Source organism: Leptonychotes weddellii, chromosome 15 (genome assembly GCF_054177405.1).
Source record: "Leptonychotes weddellii isolate Sample4059 chromosome 15, ASM5417740v2, whole genome shotgun sequence".
Taxonomy (NCBI): Eukaryota; Metazoa; Chordata; class Mammalia; order Carnivora; family Phocidae; genus Leptonychotes; species Leptonychotes weddellii.
In genome coordinates this window covers 19519304-19536695 of record NC_138383.1, presented here as the reverse complement: position 1 = coordinate 19536695, position 17392 = coordinate 19519304, and the positions used below count along the sequence as shown (strand labels likewise).

The following is a 17392-nucleotide window of genomic DNA, read 5'->3' as shown; positions in this document are numbered from 1 at the left end:
TCTATTTATGTGAAATGTTCAGAATAGGCAAATTCACAGACACAGAGTGCAGATCAGTGGCTGCCCAGGGGCTGAAGAGAGGGGGAATGGGGAATGACTGCTAATGGGTACAAGGTTTCTTTTGAGGGTGATGAAAATGTTATAGAATTAGTGGTGATGGTTGTATAACTTTATGGATATATTAAAAACTGAATTGTACACTTTAAAAGGTAAATTTTATGGTTAGTGAATTATATTGCAGTGAGCGAATTTTTTTTGAAAATATTTTATTTATTTATTTGACAGAGAGAAACATAAAGAGAGAGGGAACACAAGCAGGGGGAGTGGGAGAGAGAGAAGCAGGCTTCCCGCCGAGCAGGGAGCCTGATGCGGGGCTTGATCCCAGGACCCTGGGAGCATGACCTGAGCCGAAGGCAGACGCTTAACGACTGAGCCACCCAGGTGCCCCGCAGTGAGTGAATTTTTGAAAATAAAAGAAATATAGCTAATCATGAAGACAACAAAAGTTCCAGTGCTTTTTAAGCAAGTCACTGAATTTTTTACGAGTTTCAATTTCCTCACCTCCAAAATGAGGTGGTAGGATTAGATGCTCTCTTTAACCTTCTAGCTTTAAATATTAATAATGCTATTTGGAATATAATAGATTTTCATAACCTGGGAATGTCTCACAGTAAGAGCTTTATCTGTTGCAAACATTTCTCTTTAGAAATAAGGAGGAAATCCAACTCCTTGATAAAACCAAAGATGCCATCAGGATAAAAAGCAGAAGCAGTGCAAACCAACGGAATTCAGTTGGCCAGCTCCTAACACTATAAAATAGGCTTTATCTAAAACAAAATTTCCTCTCATTCAAAATAGGTACAGCTAAGCTACTAATGATTTCCACTCCATTTTTCCTGAGTTTCACATTATTTCTTTCATATTTTTGTAATCTTTCTGCTTTAGAATGTTCAAACCATTCAACTGCACCTACTGCGGGCAAACACCAAATGCCCTGAGGATTTGATACTCTGAATACGCAACTGGTTCAATTAACCAAATAAAAACGTCAGACAACCCAAGCTGCAGAACCAGAATGATGGTCAACTGGATGGGACAAAGGACAACTGCAAAGATGTGACACAAAGAAGTTTCATGCTGTTTCAACTGAAGAATGAGAAAGAAATAAAACCACAATTGATATATGGAAAAGCATCTAGTGTTTCAACCAATTGCCCCTAGGTAAATAATTCAAAACACTGAATAAAATATGAAATTCCTGAAGCCAAAGATAAGCATCACAATAAATCATATGAATAGACAAGTATATGATTTGAGGGCTTTGGGCAAAGAAAATCCTTGTAGTTTTTTTTTTAAAGATATTTATTTATTTATGCGAGAGAGAGAGAGAGAGAGAGAGAGAAAGCACGAGCAGGGGGAGGGTCAGGGAGAAGGAGACTCCCCGCTGAGCAGAGAGCCAGATGCGGGGCTCCATCTCAGGACCCTGAGATTATGACCTGAGCCAAAGGCAGACACTTAAACAACTGAGCCACCCAGGCACTCTGAAAATCCTTGTAGTTTTAACTGACTCTGCCCTCAGCCACCCCTCAACCTGCTCTACTCTCAATTGCTCTTTCAGGGAATAGCAACTGCATCCTTCATCACATCCCACATCAATCTGTTAGGAAATTCTGTTGGCTCTACCTTTAAAATGTATAGAGGGGCGACTGGGTGGCTCAGTCGTTAAGCGTCTGCCTTCGGCTCAGGTCATGATCCCAGGGTCCTGGGATCGAGCCCCGCATCGGGCTCCCTGCTCTGTGGGAAGCCTGCTTCTCCCTCTCCCACTCCCCCTGCTTGTGTTCCCTCTCTCGCTGTGTCTCTCTGTCAAATAAATAAATAAAATCTTTTAAAAAAATAAAATGTATAGAGAATTAGAACATTTCTCACCACCTCTACCACTACCCAAGACACAATTTTCTCCCACTTGAACTATTGCAATGGCTTTCTAACTAGACTATCCAATTCCCAATCTTGCTGCAAATAAAATCTCTTCTCTACAGCAAGTAGAGTGATTCTTTTAAAATGAGAAGTCCAATCATGTCACCTCTCAGCTCAAAACCCTTTGAAGATCTTTAATTTCACTCAGAGTAAAAACCAGCCTTTATAATGGCCAACAAGGCTTGATAAGATCTGGTTTCTCATTTCCTTTCCAGCCTCATGTTCCCTTACCCACTCTGCTCCAGCCACACAGGGCTATTTATACTTCTTCAAACTCAAGTCCCAGGACCTTTGCACTTGCTATTTCCTAGTTCTCTGCAGGGCTTTCTCCTCAGCCCTTTAAATCTGTTAAAATGTCACCTCCCTGACTCACTTTCTGCCCCCAGGACCTGCTTCATTTTGCTTAATAGTACTTACTACCTTCTAATATACTGTATATGTTACATATTTACTTTGCTTATGGTCTGTCTTTCCCCATTAAAATATAAACTGCGAGGGCAGATTTTTTTTTTTTTTTACACTACTGTCTCCCACCACCTAGAAAAGTAGATGCTCGCTACATGTACGTAGAATGAGTGTTGCGTGAACTCACCAGTCTCACCCAGGTCCGTGCTCTGGAGAAATGTACGGCAGCGCTCCTTGTGCTCCTCGAGGGAACTTCTCTGCTTGTAACTCCTTCCACAAAACTCACATTTATAGGGTTTCTCAACTATAAGGAGAGCACAAGGGGGCACTCAGTGACCCTCAGGGATTACAGAACAAATGGTGTCTTAGGGCTCTGTGCAAACTGTCCTTTAGGAATGAGTCTGCTGAGAGAAGCCAGGGTATTTGGATACTTTTGCAGCTATATTATTTTTAAATTTAGTAAACTGAAATAAGGTGATAGTCTTCGACTGATTGTTACGTTAGCATTTTCTTCAAAAGGATAGCCTCCTTTCACATATGAAAGGATTTGGATTTAATGATTATCATTGAGCACAGTGTTTTGGCTCCAGATTCAATATTGTTTCTTTAGGAAAAAATATAGGGCTGTTTTTTTCCTCAAGGAGGTTAGTGTGGCTTAAAAATGAAGTAGAGAGAGCTCCCTTAGTTTGTGACATCCATCTCATTGTAAGTAAAGAATGCTGGGAGTTAGACATTCAGCCAGAAACTGATGGACTTTTCAGAGCACTGACATAGTTGGATAAATTTAGCTTATCCTTTCCAAGTGGCTATAGTAAAGTCTGGGCTAAATCAATAAAAACTGAGCTAATTATAATAACTTCAACTCTGTGTGCAGGGCTGGCCTTTCTGATTTGTTGATAAAATGTACCCTATGAGTATGTCAGAGTTTTAGGAACTGAGATTTTTATTTTCTAATCCTGTTGCTCCTGTTTAAAACAGAGTTTTGGGACTTAAAGTACTAAAAGATCCTTCTGGAATCCCAAATTAAAATAAATGCAGGTTTGCTAGGGCTAAAAATGTTAAGTTTTCTGCATAAATTGGGGTCCTCTAGAATCTATCTAAAAAGTGACCACTATGTTTGGATCTTATTTGAGAAAAGCAACAGAAGAGAACTATTCTAATTTTTTGGACCAAACTCATCCTTAATTCATTACTTTGAACAATGAACTGTAAAAGAAACCTTTCTTGTACCACTTATGATCTCTCATGGTGGGTTTTGCTGGGGCTGACTTGTTTAATCCTTAGTCTCTGAATTGTGACCAGTTGTGGGTTTGGAGCTGGGTTTTAGTCAAAGCAGTACGTGGATTGACATAAAAACAAACCTTTTTTTTCCCTTCAATTAAAAAATTTGTCAGATAACATCAAGAACAAGAGGTCCCAAATTTGAAAATAAACTCAGTTTTATTTTTCTAGGAGGGGAATTCTAAATGTTAAAAAAAGTTTTATTATCTTGCTTAGTTAAAATAGTAAAAACATCAAGATGAATATAGTTTTTTTTATGAATTCTTTTGCTGTTCATCTTCTAGAGATTAAAAATAAATAGGCTGATCAAGAAAGTCAGGTTTAAGAAATTTAGCCCATGTGCACCTAAAACCAATACAATGTTCTATTGTCAATTATATCTCAATTTAAATATTTTTAGCACAGAATGGCCAAAGGGAACCCTGTGACAATGATTTATACTCCGTTTACATTTTTACATAACTTACAGACTGTACATCATTTGCTTGTCCAGACTTCTGAATGAAAAATGTGTCCGTGTGCTTTTTAGGAAAATAATCTCTTAATAAAGCTTACCATAAGAAAATACTGATGACTGTAATTTTTTCACAAAAATTTAAAAGGCATTTTTATAGAGCAGGCTTTTCCTGTCTGACTGTCTTGTTCTCTAGGGGAGCAAGGATGGTAAGGAGATGATCATCCCCATTGAGCCAGACGGAGAGCAATTAATGCCTTAATGGAAGTGTAATTAGCCCTAGAGGTCTCTGCTGTTGTAACCCTTCAGAACAGGAATGACGGATTAAAACCTCCATACTTAACTCTTTCTAGTTTCCTCAATGGGCACCATGGAACACACATTTACTAGATATGGAAGGCTCATTGCTCTCACTTACCAGAATGTGTCCTAAGGTGACCTGTGAGTGCGTCTCTTCTCTGGCATGCATAGTTGCAGAGGTGACACTTAAAAGGTTTTTCCCCTGTGTGCAGTTTAATGTGGCGGAGGAGGTTACCTTTCTGAGTAAAAGATGCCCCACACTGATTACACTGGAATGGGCGTTCACCTTTAAAAAGGACAAAAAGGAGACTTCTGATCACCCAGCAAGTGGCAAAGCATATGCACAGATTAGACGCCTATGGCAAAAGCTCATCTTTTAGATAGTATCTGTTCATATCATATTGGGATCAGCTGGGAGCTATATTTCAAGGCAAGTGTACGACTTACTTCTGGAATCTTTCCTGTAGAAGAGAAAAAGCATTCATCTAGCAAGGCCATTTTAGTTATCATTTTGGATCAGAGCAAAAAAAGAAAAAAGAAAAGAAATAACAACCCCCCACCACCCCAAAAAAACAAGAATAGCTCTGGGAGTGCTTTCCAGATGTAAGTTTGTAACATTACTTAGCATTCTTTTTGAATATAATCTCAATCTGAGAAAAAAGAATCACAGACTCAAATTCTAATAAGGTATGGAGGGCCAGAAATGCTTCTTTTTTTAGAGTTTTCATATTAGATGTCAGATGGAATCTATTGAGCTCATTGGGACTGTTGTGTTTGTATGCATTTCTATAGACTGGCTGTTTATTGTCCGAAGATAAAATTTTTAAACTGGTAATAAAAACTATATCCTTTCATCTATCAAATTTGAACCCAATATAAAAAGGAGGTCTGCTTTTTAAAAAGTTATGCAAAAATGGACGAATGATGCTAAAGAAGCATATCGCACAATTCACCTTCTACTTATTAACTGAAGAAAAATATTTGGCTGACCTAGAACACCGTGCTTACTACAGTATTTTTATTCATGGCACTTGCAATGTTTGCCAAAAGCATAGTAAAGCAGGAATAAAAATCACTGGGTAAATGAAAATGCAGAGAGGGAGAGATACATCAGAATTACAGCAAAAATCAATGAAAGTAATCAAAAGTCCCAAATTTCACCATTTCATTTCTCACATGGCTGCATTAGGACAGTTTTCAGAAGAATGGATAAAGGAAATTATTTACCAGTATGGCTCCGCTTATGAACCATTAAGACATTGAAGCTAATGCAGGATAATCCACACACATCGCAGTTCATCTTGCCACTGGTTGGCCTGTTACTGTCATACGAGACATGTCTTTCCAACTTAATGTTTTCATATTCATTATATTCTCTTGAATAGCTGTATGGAATTTCAGGCTCTTCCGCATTTCCCATGGGCTCTGGCTTTAAAATATTTTCATCCCTTTCACTGTATTCATCTTTCACATTCATCGAATCATCTGCAGGGTAGAAAATGCAAGAAATGAACAATGATTGTATTTGGAGTTATCAAAGCAGCTCAAAGAGAGAGACCTACAACTAACAAATACCAAAGGAAGCTAACATAATATTGTACATCTACAAAACAAGAAAACACCGTTAGGATGAGCACTCATTATTTGAATTCAGAACCACCATCAGTGGAGAAAACACACACACACACACACACAGATAACAGTTTTAGACCACCCAGAAAATGAGAGAGAACGGATTTAGCCATGATGGCTCAAAGAGACCATGAAAAAAAACATTTTGAGCAACTCTTCTCCAATACTGGGGGAGAAGAAAGGTTCTCAGATTTAGTACCTTTTCTGGTGGCTGCAGTTAAAAGGCAAGCCGGTGGAGCTCTTTGGTTTCAAGAAGAAAATACTGTTTTAATCCTTCAAATGCATTCAATTTAAGCCACTAAGAGTGAGAGTTGAATAGTTAATATGGTTTTTCTGATTTTAAGCCATGCTTTGCCTCTTCCCCTTCCATGTATATGCACTGCTAAAATGACTCTTATCTCTCTGTTTCTCTTGGAACTGATAATGAGACAATATTGTATATAGAGGAAGCTAGCTGTATTAGTGAAATACTGTTGAGAAAGATAAAAGGAGAAGTAATTCTTTAACATAATCTTCTAAGGAGTCACTTTCATTGACACAGGTAAATGGAGCTCAACCTAAGCAAGGGGAAGCACACCTATACCCATGTTAGGGAGGGTGAAACTCAAGATCCTAAAACTGTAGGACTGGACAGGAGAGGAGGGACTGGTCCAAGTGAGTTGGTTGACCAGGTACTATTTTGAAAAGAGTTGTAACACTCTTAAGCTGAAGAACATAAGAACTGAAGAAGGTAAATTTATGTAGTGACACTAATAACACTTAAATATTCACCTGATAAAATCATAATAAATTTTTGCAAGGGATTTTTCATATATAAAATAAGCTGCATAAATGCTTACTTTGCCAACATTTGTTCTTAGAAATTGGAAGTTATTGGGGCGCCTGGGTGGCTCAGTTGGTTAAGCGACTGCCTTCGGCTCAGGTCATGATCCTGGAGTCCCTGGATCTAGTCCTGCATCGGGCTCCCTGCTCGGCAGGGAGCCTGCTTCTCCCTCTGACCCTCCCCCCTCTCATGAGCTCTCTCTCTCTCTCATTTTGTCTCAAATAAATAAATAAAATCTTTAAAAAAAAAAAAAAGAATTGGAAGTTATGCTTTCTCGTGAGGAATCATAAATCAGTGGAATTTTAGGGCTGGAAGGGATCCTCTAATCCAACCTTTTGGTTTTTCAGATAAGAAAATCTGGCACCAGAGATCTTTTCGGTGATTTGTCCAAGGCTACATAGCCTGTTAATAGCAAATGTGTGATTAGAATGCTGAACTTGGATGTGACCTCACACACTAGCTGTAGACAGTCTAGGTGGCTTCTTACTAATATATTCCACTCTCCCATCAATGGTGTAGACATTAAAACCCAAAACACTCTGAAGAAAAGATATTTTAAAAAACTGCATCCCTTCCAAAAAAACACCAGTAAGTGCAGCTCCTGTTGCCACATAGGAGGAAGTACAACTGCAGCTGTGCCTGGCTTGCTACCTTCAACTCAAGTTTCAATTTTCACTTCTATCAAGGTTACCTTTTATCTATATTAACTGTGTTTGCTTAATAGAGCAAGACAGGCCCTAACCACCAACCGAGGAGCCATTGCTGCAACACTGTTCCTCTGCTTCTCATCACGGTTCATGGTTCATAGCCTTTCACTCTTTGATTAGAAGAGATGTAGGGCTGGAGGATCAGTCCAACATGTTTCAAATTTGCCCATTTAATGCATCTGGGTCACATATGAATCCATATCCATTTCCTACATGGAAAGAGGTTCATTCCCTTCTTTCTCTGGATAGGTCTCACCTGCTTTCAGATAGAATTTGTTTGCTTAAGAGGTTTTGTTTTTTAAAAAAATTTTTAAGAGAAGGATGCACCTGAGGCTTGTACCCTCCTCCCATCACTCCAGCTGTGGGTGATATCCCACCAAAGCTTGAGTGCTCTTCAGTTTGCATGTAGGCGTTTAAAAGAACCTCAACGGAAAACTTCAGCTACTGAGAACCAAAAACAGCAGATAGGGTCCAGCAGAAAAAAAGATCCTTTTCATTTTGGTTATAAAATGTTAATATGAACAGACTCGGGCCATTCCATGGACAGTGACAATTAAAAACTAGGAAGATGAATGTGTTAGGTCTTTCTGAAAACACAGGACAAAAGAGAGTTGCTCCTTCCCTCAGGATTTGGGCTTTAATGGGCTTGACCTCGAACTCAAATACTACATCAACCTGGCTCAAGAGAAAAGCTTGGCTTTTGTCCCTTAGGATTTAGCTGTAGAACAAGAAAAATGGTATTTGAGACACAGAGCCCTAAGGGAAAGCATAAGAGACACATGGATAGGATATTAGGAAAAGTCCCTTGGACTTAATGGACCAAGAGTTCTTTGGACAGTTGTTGGTTTGTCTTTGGAATCTTACTACTTTTAGATGAAAGAAGTGAATGGCCTCTCTGAATGGTTACTGGGGATCAACAATTCATCATGCTTTACCATGCAAAGATACATAGAATTGAATATTAGAATACATTAGTACCTGAGATACGAATGGGATTTCTGAGAGTTTAGCACCCAGCCTCCAAACACAGTCCACCAAAAAGACCAGCAAAGACGCTTGTCTCCTTCTCTTGGGAGGAAGATTTATTGGAGCAGAAGAAAGGGGAGCGTTCTACTACTTAGTATCCCTTAAAAATATTAAAAGTATGTCTAAAATCAAACTTGTCATCTTTGAACCCAAGCTTGTTTCCAATTTATGACTTCATTATATTTCTAAATGGCATCTTCCTTCTTCCAGTTCCAAGTCTTAAAAATGGAATCCTTTTCCTATTCAATCTCCACATCAAATCAGTTTTCAAGACCTACAGATTCTATGTCCTCAGGATCTCTGGATGCCAATTCCTCTTTTCTATTTCCTATTGCATTTTGGTTTAGCCTCTCATCCCATCATACCTAAACTCATCCTGTCTCAACACTCCTTTCTAGACAGATTTACTACAAAAGTAAGCTATGGTTTCTGCCTCTATATCCTCAAAACTGATGTAAAATTCCCTCTAATTGGGCTCCCACTTCCATAATTCACTGAATCTACTCCCCTAAAGATCATCAATCATCTCCTGATTCCTAAATCCAATGGCCTTTTGTTTGCTATTCTCCCCAACTTCTCTGTAGCCCTTGACACTACTGACCACCAATCCTTTTTCTTCTATACTCCTATTTGTTCAGTGAAACTGTAACTTCTTTCCTTACCTCTCTCATTGCTTCTTTCTAGCTCTTTTTCCTCCATCTGCCTCCTAAACACTACCCATAATGCTCTTTTTCCTTCCCTTGACATCCCATCCCCTGTGGCAATTTCATCTACTCTTAGGTTCAACTAGCATTTTATATGATTAATTCCCAAATGTGTGTGTGCGTGTGTGTGTGTGTGCGTGTGTGTGTATATATATATATATACACATATATATCCAGGTGTAATCTCTCTTCTCTTCTTCAGGCCTCTATTCCCAAAGGCCTCCTAAGTATCTTCCCAATTACTCAGGCTAGACTCCTTACAAGCTTCTTTCCTTCCTCTTGTTTTTGCCCCATATTTAATAACCCATTGGTTCTATTTTTTTTAAAAGATTTTATTTATTTATTTGAGACAGAGAGCACGAGAGGGAAGAGGGTCAGAGGGAGAAGCAGACCCCCCGCTGAGCAGGGAGCCCCATATGGGACTCGATCCCGGGACTCCAGGATCATGACCTGAGCCGAAGGCAGTTGCTTAACCAACTGAGCCACCCAGGCGCCCAGCATTCGTTCTACTTTTATATCCTCTCTCCAATCTGTTTCTCTTCCTCACTACTTTGCATTCCCAGTACCCTGAATCTCAGGCCCTGATAACCCTCCACATTGTTCTCCCTGCCTCCTTTCTCTCTCCTTCCCAGTTCATCCTATACATTACCACCACACTGTTCTTCCTCAACTGTAGCTCTGGTCATATCATGACCCTGTCAAAATTCTTCAATATCTCCACTGTCAATAAAATAAAGTCCAAACTCAGGAAGAAGGAATTCAAAAGGCCTTTCAGTATCTGGCCCCAACCTGTCTTTGTAATATTGATTTTGAATACTCATATAACTTTAACCAAACTAAACAACTTCTAAGTATTCTTGCTTTTATTATTTCCACTGCCTACAAGGTCTTTCCCCAATGTTGCCACAGGTCGGTCCAAAACCTACAGATTCTTTAAAGCCAAAGCTAGTATGTCATCTCCTCCCCTCAACCCCCACCATCCCTCCAGGTGCAAAATAATCTGTTCCTTCTTTCTCTGAGTTACTTATAAATTCACCTCATCTCCCATATGGTCATGTAAGCTATCTGAGGTCAGAAGCTACACAGGTTTGTTTTTTTTTAACTCAGTATCCCCTGTGACACTACTTGACCTGTATCTGTAGAGACCAGAGGTCTTGTGGTTTTAAGATAGAAATGTTGGGGGTCTTATCATAGACCTACTAATTTGGGTGTGGAGACTGGAAATATGCATTAAAATTATGCTTTGTAGGTAAATCTTATACACAATGGAGTTTAAGAACTGCCACTCCAGGGCGCCTGGGTGGCTCAGTTGGTTAAGCGACTGCCTTCGGCTCAGGTCATGATCCTGGAGTCCCGGGATCGAGTCCCACATCGGGCTCCCTGCTCAGCTGGGGGTCTGCTTCTCCCTCTGACCCTCCTCCCTCTCGTGCTCTCTGTCTCTCATTCTCTCTCTCTCAAATAAATAAATAAAATCTTAAAAAAAAAAAAAGAAAAAAAGAACTGCCACTCCAAGGGGGTGGGATGGGGGAGAAAAAAGAACCGCCACTCTACAGTTTGACAGTGCTCTGTATAAAGTACATACACAGTAGATACTTAGTACATAAATATATCACTGCATTAGCCTCCTAACTGGCCCACAGTGTATGCAACCTCTATTTTATACTACATTTTATTTCCAGATTAATCATTCTGTAGCACTAAAACTCTTTTTCAGAAACTTTCAATAATTTCATTTTGCTTATAGAACAAATTTCCAAACTCCTTAGCAAAGCCTTCTAGGGCCTGTCCAGTACCTGCCCTGAGCCCGCCCAATCATCTCATTCTTCCTCAATCAACCTTTTCTCTAGACTAGAACCTTGCTACTCAAAATGGGGTCCTTGGATCAGCAGTTCCAGCATCCCCTGGAAGCTTGTTAGAAACACACTCTCAAGTCTCACCCCAGACCTACTCGATCAGAATTTGCATTTTAACAAGATCCTCAAGGATTCCTATGCACATTAAAGTTCTAACACCCAAAATGCCCTTCCCCAACATCAACATTCTATTCAAACTTCCAGATGCTATTTAAATGCCATTTCTTCCATGCAGTCTTCCTCGATATCCTAAAGTAGAAAAAAATTCTCATTTCTGTGCTTTCTCATAAACCTACCTCACTCAACTTTATATTTAGCATGATATCATTAACCTCTACAGATTCACCTTAATGTAGTTGATGTGTTCATAAAATGTTACATGTAAAACAGATAATATTGTTCCACTGATTTACATTATACATTCAGAGATGTTTCTCTTCATTTTTCTTTGATTTTCAGTTGTCAGTGACTGGCAACATTTGAACTGTTAATAAAGGCCAAAAATCTTGGGCACCTGGGTGTCTGTCATTAAGCATCTGCCTTTGGCTCAGTTCATGATCCCAGTGTCCTGGGACCGAGCTCCACATCGAGTTCCACATCGGGCTCCCTATTCCATGGGAAGCCTGCTTCTCCCTCTCCCACACCCCCTGCTTGTGTTCTCTCTCTTGCTATGTCTCTCTCTCTCAAATAAATAAATAAAATCTTTAAAAAAAAAAAAGGCCAACAATTTTAAAGATCTGCCCAGAAATACTTGAATATATTGAGGAACTGCCCCATAATAAAGTTTTTATGAAGTGAAGAAAACTTTTGTAATGTGAATGATCTCCCATTTTAGTTTTGTAAATTCCAGTTTCCTATAATATGTGTCACGTTTCTTAGACACACAACTTAAATTGCCACTTAAAATACTATCAAGAATCTTCACAGGCACTAGCAATATTTTATTTCTTAAGCCAGGTGGTGGGCCCATGGATGTTTGTTTTGTTGTTATTCTTTAAACTATACATGTAATTATATTTGCCTTTTTTATGTATGATATATGTCATACTAAAAAATGGTAAAGGCTTCCTGAGTAGATTTTTTATAAGTGAACTTGTGGAGAAAAGAACATACCAAACCACAAATTGCTGATAAAGGTAATTGCTAAACATTCCCAGAGGGGGAAAAAAGATGTCTAAATTGAATCTAACCCATAGAAAATTAGATTAAACTGAACTTCTTCCTAAAGGAGCTACTCTGGGGTACAATTGCTCCCATCTTTGTCTATGTTCTGGAGGCCTCTTAGGAAGATGACATACACTAACACACACACACACCCCCCAGAGAGAATTTTGTAGGCTGAAGAGAACAAAGGCTTGGCTCACTGGGGCTGATGCACATGGTTTCATTTCCTGGGGTGATGGTTATCACATGAAAGGCTTGCACTCCAGAGTAGACATTTTTGGTTTCACCTGAGACATTGCAAAAACAATGGGTCTTGGAAAGGATCCAACATCTAAATCCTTCAGGGGCAATAGTAGTCTCAGCCAACTGTGCCTCAGTTTGTTTTTACAGGCACATAAAATGCTCAGTTGGAGAGAAGAATCTATCAAAGATGGCTAATGGAACAGGCAACTTGGGTGTCTTGGATAGCATGTTAGTAGGAATTTCCCAGTGCAAAAAGGGGGTTCTGAATTTCCACTTTGAATTATGAGCTCTCAGAATCCAACTCAAAGAAGGACAAAGTTTGGAGTAATAGCCTTAAGTTTGCCAGAGATACTGTGAGAGGGGGCAAAACAGGATAGAGACTGTTAGGGAAGACACAAAAGGGTGATGTTGTTTAAGTGTTTTACAAGGATTAGGGGTCATAACCATGAAATCCTTAGCACATGCAAAAGTCAACTGGATAACAAAGAAGCTTAATCATCTTAATGTGGCATTTTAATGATGCCACTGATTTGCTATGCCAATTCAGAGATAATGAGGCCCTAATGCTACAGATGTTCAGCCAGGCTAAAAGAAAGGGGGGGAGGGTGGGTGGGCTTTTCTAGCTATCCAATTAAACAAATTGTGAAAGCATCTAAATAGTTTACCAGGTTTTGACAGCTGTTAATAGGATTTAGAAGCTTGAAGCACTAAAGAGCAAAATGGGAGATATATGTATGGTAGGTATTTAGTCTACAGAATTTGTTGCTATCATCCAATACCGCAGAAATAGATCAACTAAAACAGTCTTCCTTATAAAATTAATATCTCTACTCCTTTCCCACAATGGCCTCTTTGTATTAGGAACAAGAACACTGAAATCATGGGTCATTTTCATTTTCTAATTTATATTTTTATTTGTAAAGTGAGGAGGGAGGAAAACCAATGATATTTTGCCAACTAAAGAATACAAAGTTCTAGTATTTGCTAGCCAGTAAAATTATAAAGCTTCAACAAAAGCAAAACTTCTGGGCATTGATTTATAGGACCCATTGTGTTGTCATGTTTCTCTTCTTTTAAAATCTAAAATGACAGGCATCTATTAATTTTTAAAACACCTATTTAAAAATTAGGGAAAAAACTGGAAAGGGTGAATCAGACCACTAAGAGATGAAATATTAGTATCTCATTAGCAGTGAAATAAGAGATAAGCAGTGTGGATAATATTTGGTTTGGTTAAAGTTTTCATTAAAACATAGCCTCATCAGACATTCAAAGTTGCCCTTAAAAAAATCTAGACTGGTATTTACTAAATCATGTCACTTCAAATTCAAGAACATTAGCATGAAAACATGAAGAAAGTTTCATTTGCAAAGGAACCACCCTCCATTTTACTAATGATGTTAATCCTTGTCTTATTATCTATCAAACAGCTCATTCATTACCATAATAATAAAAATAATTTTGTTTAATAATTTCAGTGTAATGCTTTGCTTTCCCATTAGAACAAGAGATTTATTACTTTCAACGACAGGAATATACTACACATCAGCAGTACGTGACGCTCCAGCTGCTCAGCTGGGCTAACTTTACTCTTCAGATATCATGGGGTCAGGTGAATTCTTCATCTATAGTTGTGAGGATTGAAGAACATGTGTGGAAGTTCCTCCTAACTATAAAGCAGTATACAAATATAGTGACTTTTTTTTTTTTTAAGATTTTTTATTTATTTCTTTGACAGAGAGAGACACAGTGAGAGAAGGAACACAAGCAGGGGGAGTGGCAGAGGGAGAAGCAGGCTTCCCGCTGAGCAGGGAACCCGATGCGGGGCTAGATCCCAGGACCCTGGGATCATGACCTGAGCTGAAGGCAGACGCTCAACAACTGAGCCACCCAGGCACCCCTATAGTGACTTTTTCATTTCTGTCCATTATAACTATAAACTTTTCCTACTGATCATGTAACCTATATATTATATTATTTTATATTCGTATTTCTGAGAAATAACAGCTATCTGTTAAAAAATAATGAATGAAAATACATCTAAAGGGGATGAGGTTTTAGATGCTGCCCAAACTTACTAGAAGTAGATTAAAGTATTTGCGTGGTAGACATTTCATTTATAAATCCAGAAGAAAAATCTTACTTTTCTTTTATAATTCCTTTGTATAGAATACTCACTCTATTTTTTGACAGAGTTCAATCAAAAAATTTAAAGCACATTAAAATATGCTACCTAGAAAAATTAAAAAATTATCATCCAAACACAGTTAAATTGGCTAAAAACATTCTGATTGGCACAACACCAAACTTGGGATCAAAGGGAAGGGAAGGAATGAAAATGCTTCCGTATCCACAACATAAGTTCCTGGTATGCATAGTATGTGTTGTGCTATATGACAGTTAACATGTTTATTTCCCATATAGATTAGGAGTATCTTCAAGGCAGGGGCCAGGTTTTGATAATATTAGTGTCCCCAGAACCTTTCAGAGTGCCGACTTACTATACACATTGAATGAATTAATGAATGAATAAATGAACTCTTTGGGCAGCCTGAACCAATTTAAGAAGAAAAAGGCCAGGCAGGGAAGAAGGAATAAGCCACTTTGCTGTACCACTCCCTAACTTGTCTACAACATTGTGAAGTTGACATGTAGTATGCAGGATTTCTCCTCATGATACATTAGAAAAAGACCCAAGCCCCATAGTGATAACCAGTCCTCTAGTTTACTTCTTTGCCCACGGTGGTCAGCCTTTTATCTCCCCTGTCCCCCCACTTTGGAACAGGATGCCATCCTTTGGAATAGGATGACCAGTCCCTCCTTCTTGAACCTATTCCCTGAGTTCTATTCCTGCCTGACTCTATTCCTACCTTACTTATTTTTTTCCTCTGTCTACTCCTCTTTCTGTCTCGTAGGTGTCAATGGTCTCCTTGGGTCTGTTTCTTCAACCTTTTGTTTTCTCACTTTACATATTCTCCTGATCCAACCTTCTGTGGCTGATGACTCCCACATCTGTATTTCCAGTCTAGTCCTCCCTGCTCAGCCCAATAGATATTTCCAGTCACTTCTTAGATTTCTTATACTTGTTTCACACTCAACAAGTTGCAACCTAGCTCATTATTTCTCTCCCTTTGACTTCCCTTCCAAATCTGCTCTTTCTGTAATATCCCTGTTTTCCCCTCTACCTAGTGGCTGCTTTTATATTATTCCACTCGCACCCTTAATATGTAGCACTGGGCTAGGCACACAGCTTAGCAACTGCTTACCAAATGAACAGAACGAAGGAAGGAAAGAGGGCAAGAAGGAAGGAAGGAGTGAATGATTATCCTGTTCTTTGCTTCAAATACAAAATTAAGGTTGGAGATGTTTTTAAAAAATTGCACAGATTGTAATTTTGCCTAAGGCTAGCATATTAGGCCACAGCAACAACAAATTGTATTTCTTTTTTTTTTTTTTTAAGATTTTATTTATTTATTTGACAGAGAGAGAGCAAGAGCAGGAACACAAGCAGGGGGAGTGGGAGAGGGAGAAGCAGGCTTCCCGCTGAACAGGGAGCCCGATGTGGGACTCGATCCCAGGACCCTGGGATCATGACCTGAGCCGAAGGCAGACGCTTAACGACTAAGCCACCCAGGCGCCCACAAATTGTATTTCTAACTTGAGATATACCAACCAGACCCAAAGGGCATAAAGGATTCTTGAAAGAGAGGAAAATTAACATAAGGATCAATAATTGGAAGATTCTTGCTCTTTTAACATGAAATCGATTAAAACAGAATACATACAAAATAATAGAAAATTTACTATCTGCTACATAATATTTGGACTTTTCTTCCTCTCTGCTTCCTCCATTCTCTTCTCTCTGGCTAAGAAACATGGAAGAACTCAGCACTGACTTGTCCTAGGTGAATGTATGACACTAAAAGCACATAAGGGAATAAGCTATCTTGTCACTGGAACATGCTTGTCCCTGGGGGTAAAGTATAACAACTGCTTAACAGCTGCCCAGTAACGTAATTCAAGGCTGCAAGGAAAGATGCATTCTTGCTCCACTAGAAACAATGGAGGGAATACTGTCTGGCAGAATATAACTAGGATGGAATCTAGCCAGTAAACTGTAGTATTAGTTTTTTTCTGTTTCAAAACACAACTTCCAATGATCATGAATAGAGAGGTTTCTACTAACAGTATTCAAATAGCACCAGAATGGGTACTGATAATTATAAGGAAGAGACAATATGGTACACTCTTATTTTGCCCACTGAAAATGGATTTGAATGTCTTTTTTTTTTTTAAGTTCTGATGAAAGAGCACAGACTTTGGAATAAGATGACATCTAGGTTCAAGTTGTACTCTACCTGTATGATCTCAGCAAGTCACTTGATTTCTGTGAATTTTCTCACTTGTGCAATGATGATATTATCTACACCTAACAGGGTTGTTACTGTAATTACATTAGGCAAAATAATGTATAGAAAGGCCTAGCGTAGTAGCTGACACATGGTATCTTTGTGACCTTGAATTAGGCAAAGATTTCTTAGATATGATACTAAAAGCATGATTCAGGGTGCCTGGGTGGCTCAGTTGGTTAAGCGACTGCCTTTGGCTCAGGTCATGATCCTGGAGTCCCGGGATCAAGCCATGCTTGGGCTCCCTGTTCAGCAGGGAGTCTGCTTCTCCCTCTGACCCTCCCCCTTCTCGTGCTCATTCTCTCTCAAACAAATAAGTAAAATCTTTAAAAAAAATAAAAATAAAAAAATCTTTAAAAAAATATTCTGGGGCGCCTGGGTGGCTGAGTTGGTTAAGCAACTGCCTTCAGCTCA

General features: G+C 39.0%; 1 protein-coding gene across 3 annotated transcripts in view; it reads right to left on the bottom strand.

Moving 5' to 3' along the window:
• Positions 1-17392, bottom strand: part of IKZF3 (IKAROS family zinc finger 3) — an 88867-nt gene that overhangs the window by 24874 nt on the left and 46601 nt on the right. For all 3 annotated transcript variants that reach the window (XM_081805052.1, XM_081805053.1, XM_081805054.1), the window contains exons 4-6: positions 5645-5902; positions 4536-4703; positions 2570-2686 (exon numbers count right to left, since the gene is read on the bottom strand). In XM_081805052.1, the coding sequence (XP_081661178.1) occupies positions 2570-2686; positions 4536-4703; positions 5645-5902 (543 nt within the window). The remainder of the gene's footprint in view (positions 1-2569; positions 2687-4535; positions 4704-5644; positions 5903-17392) is intronic.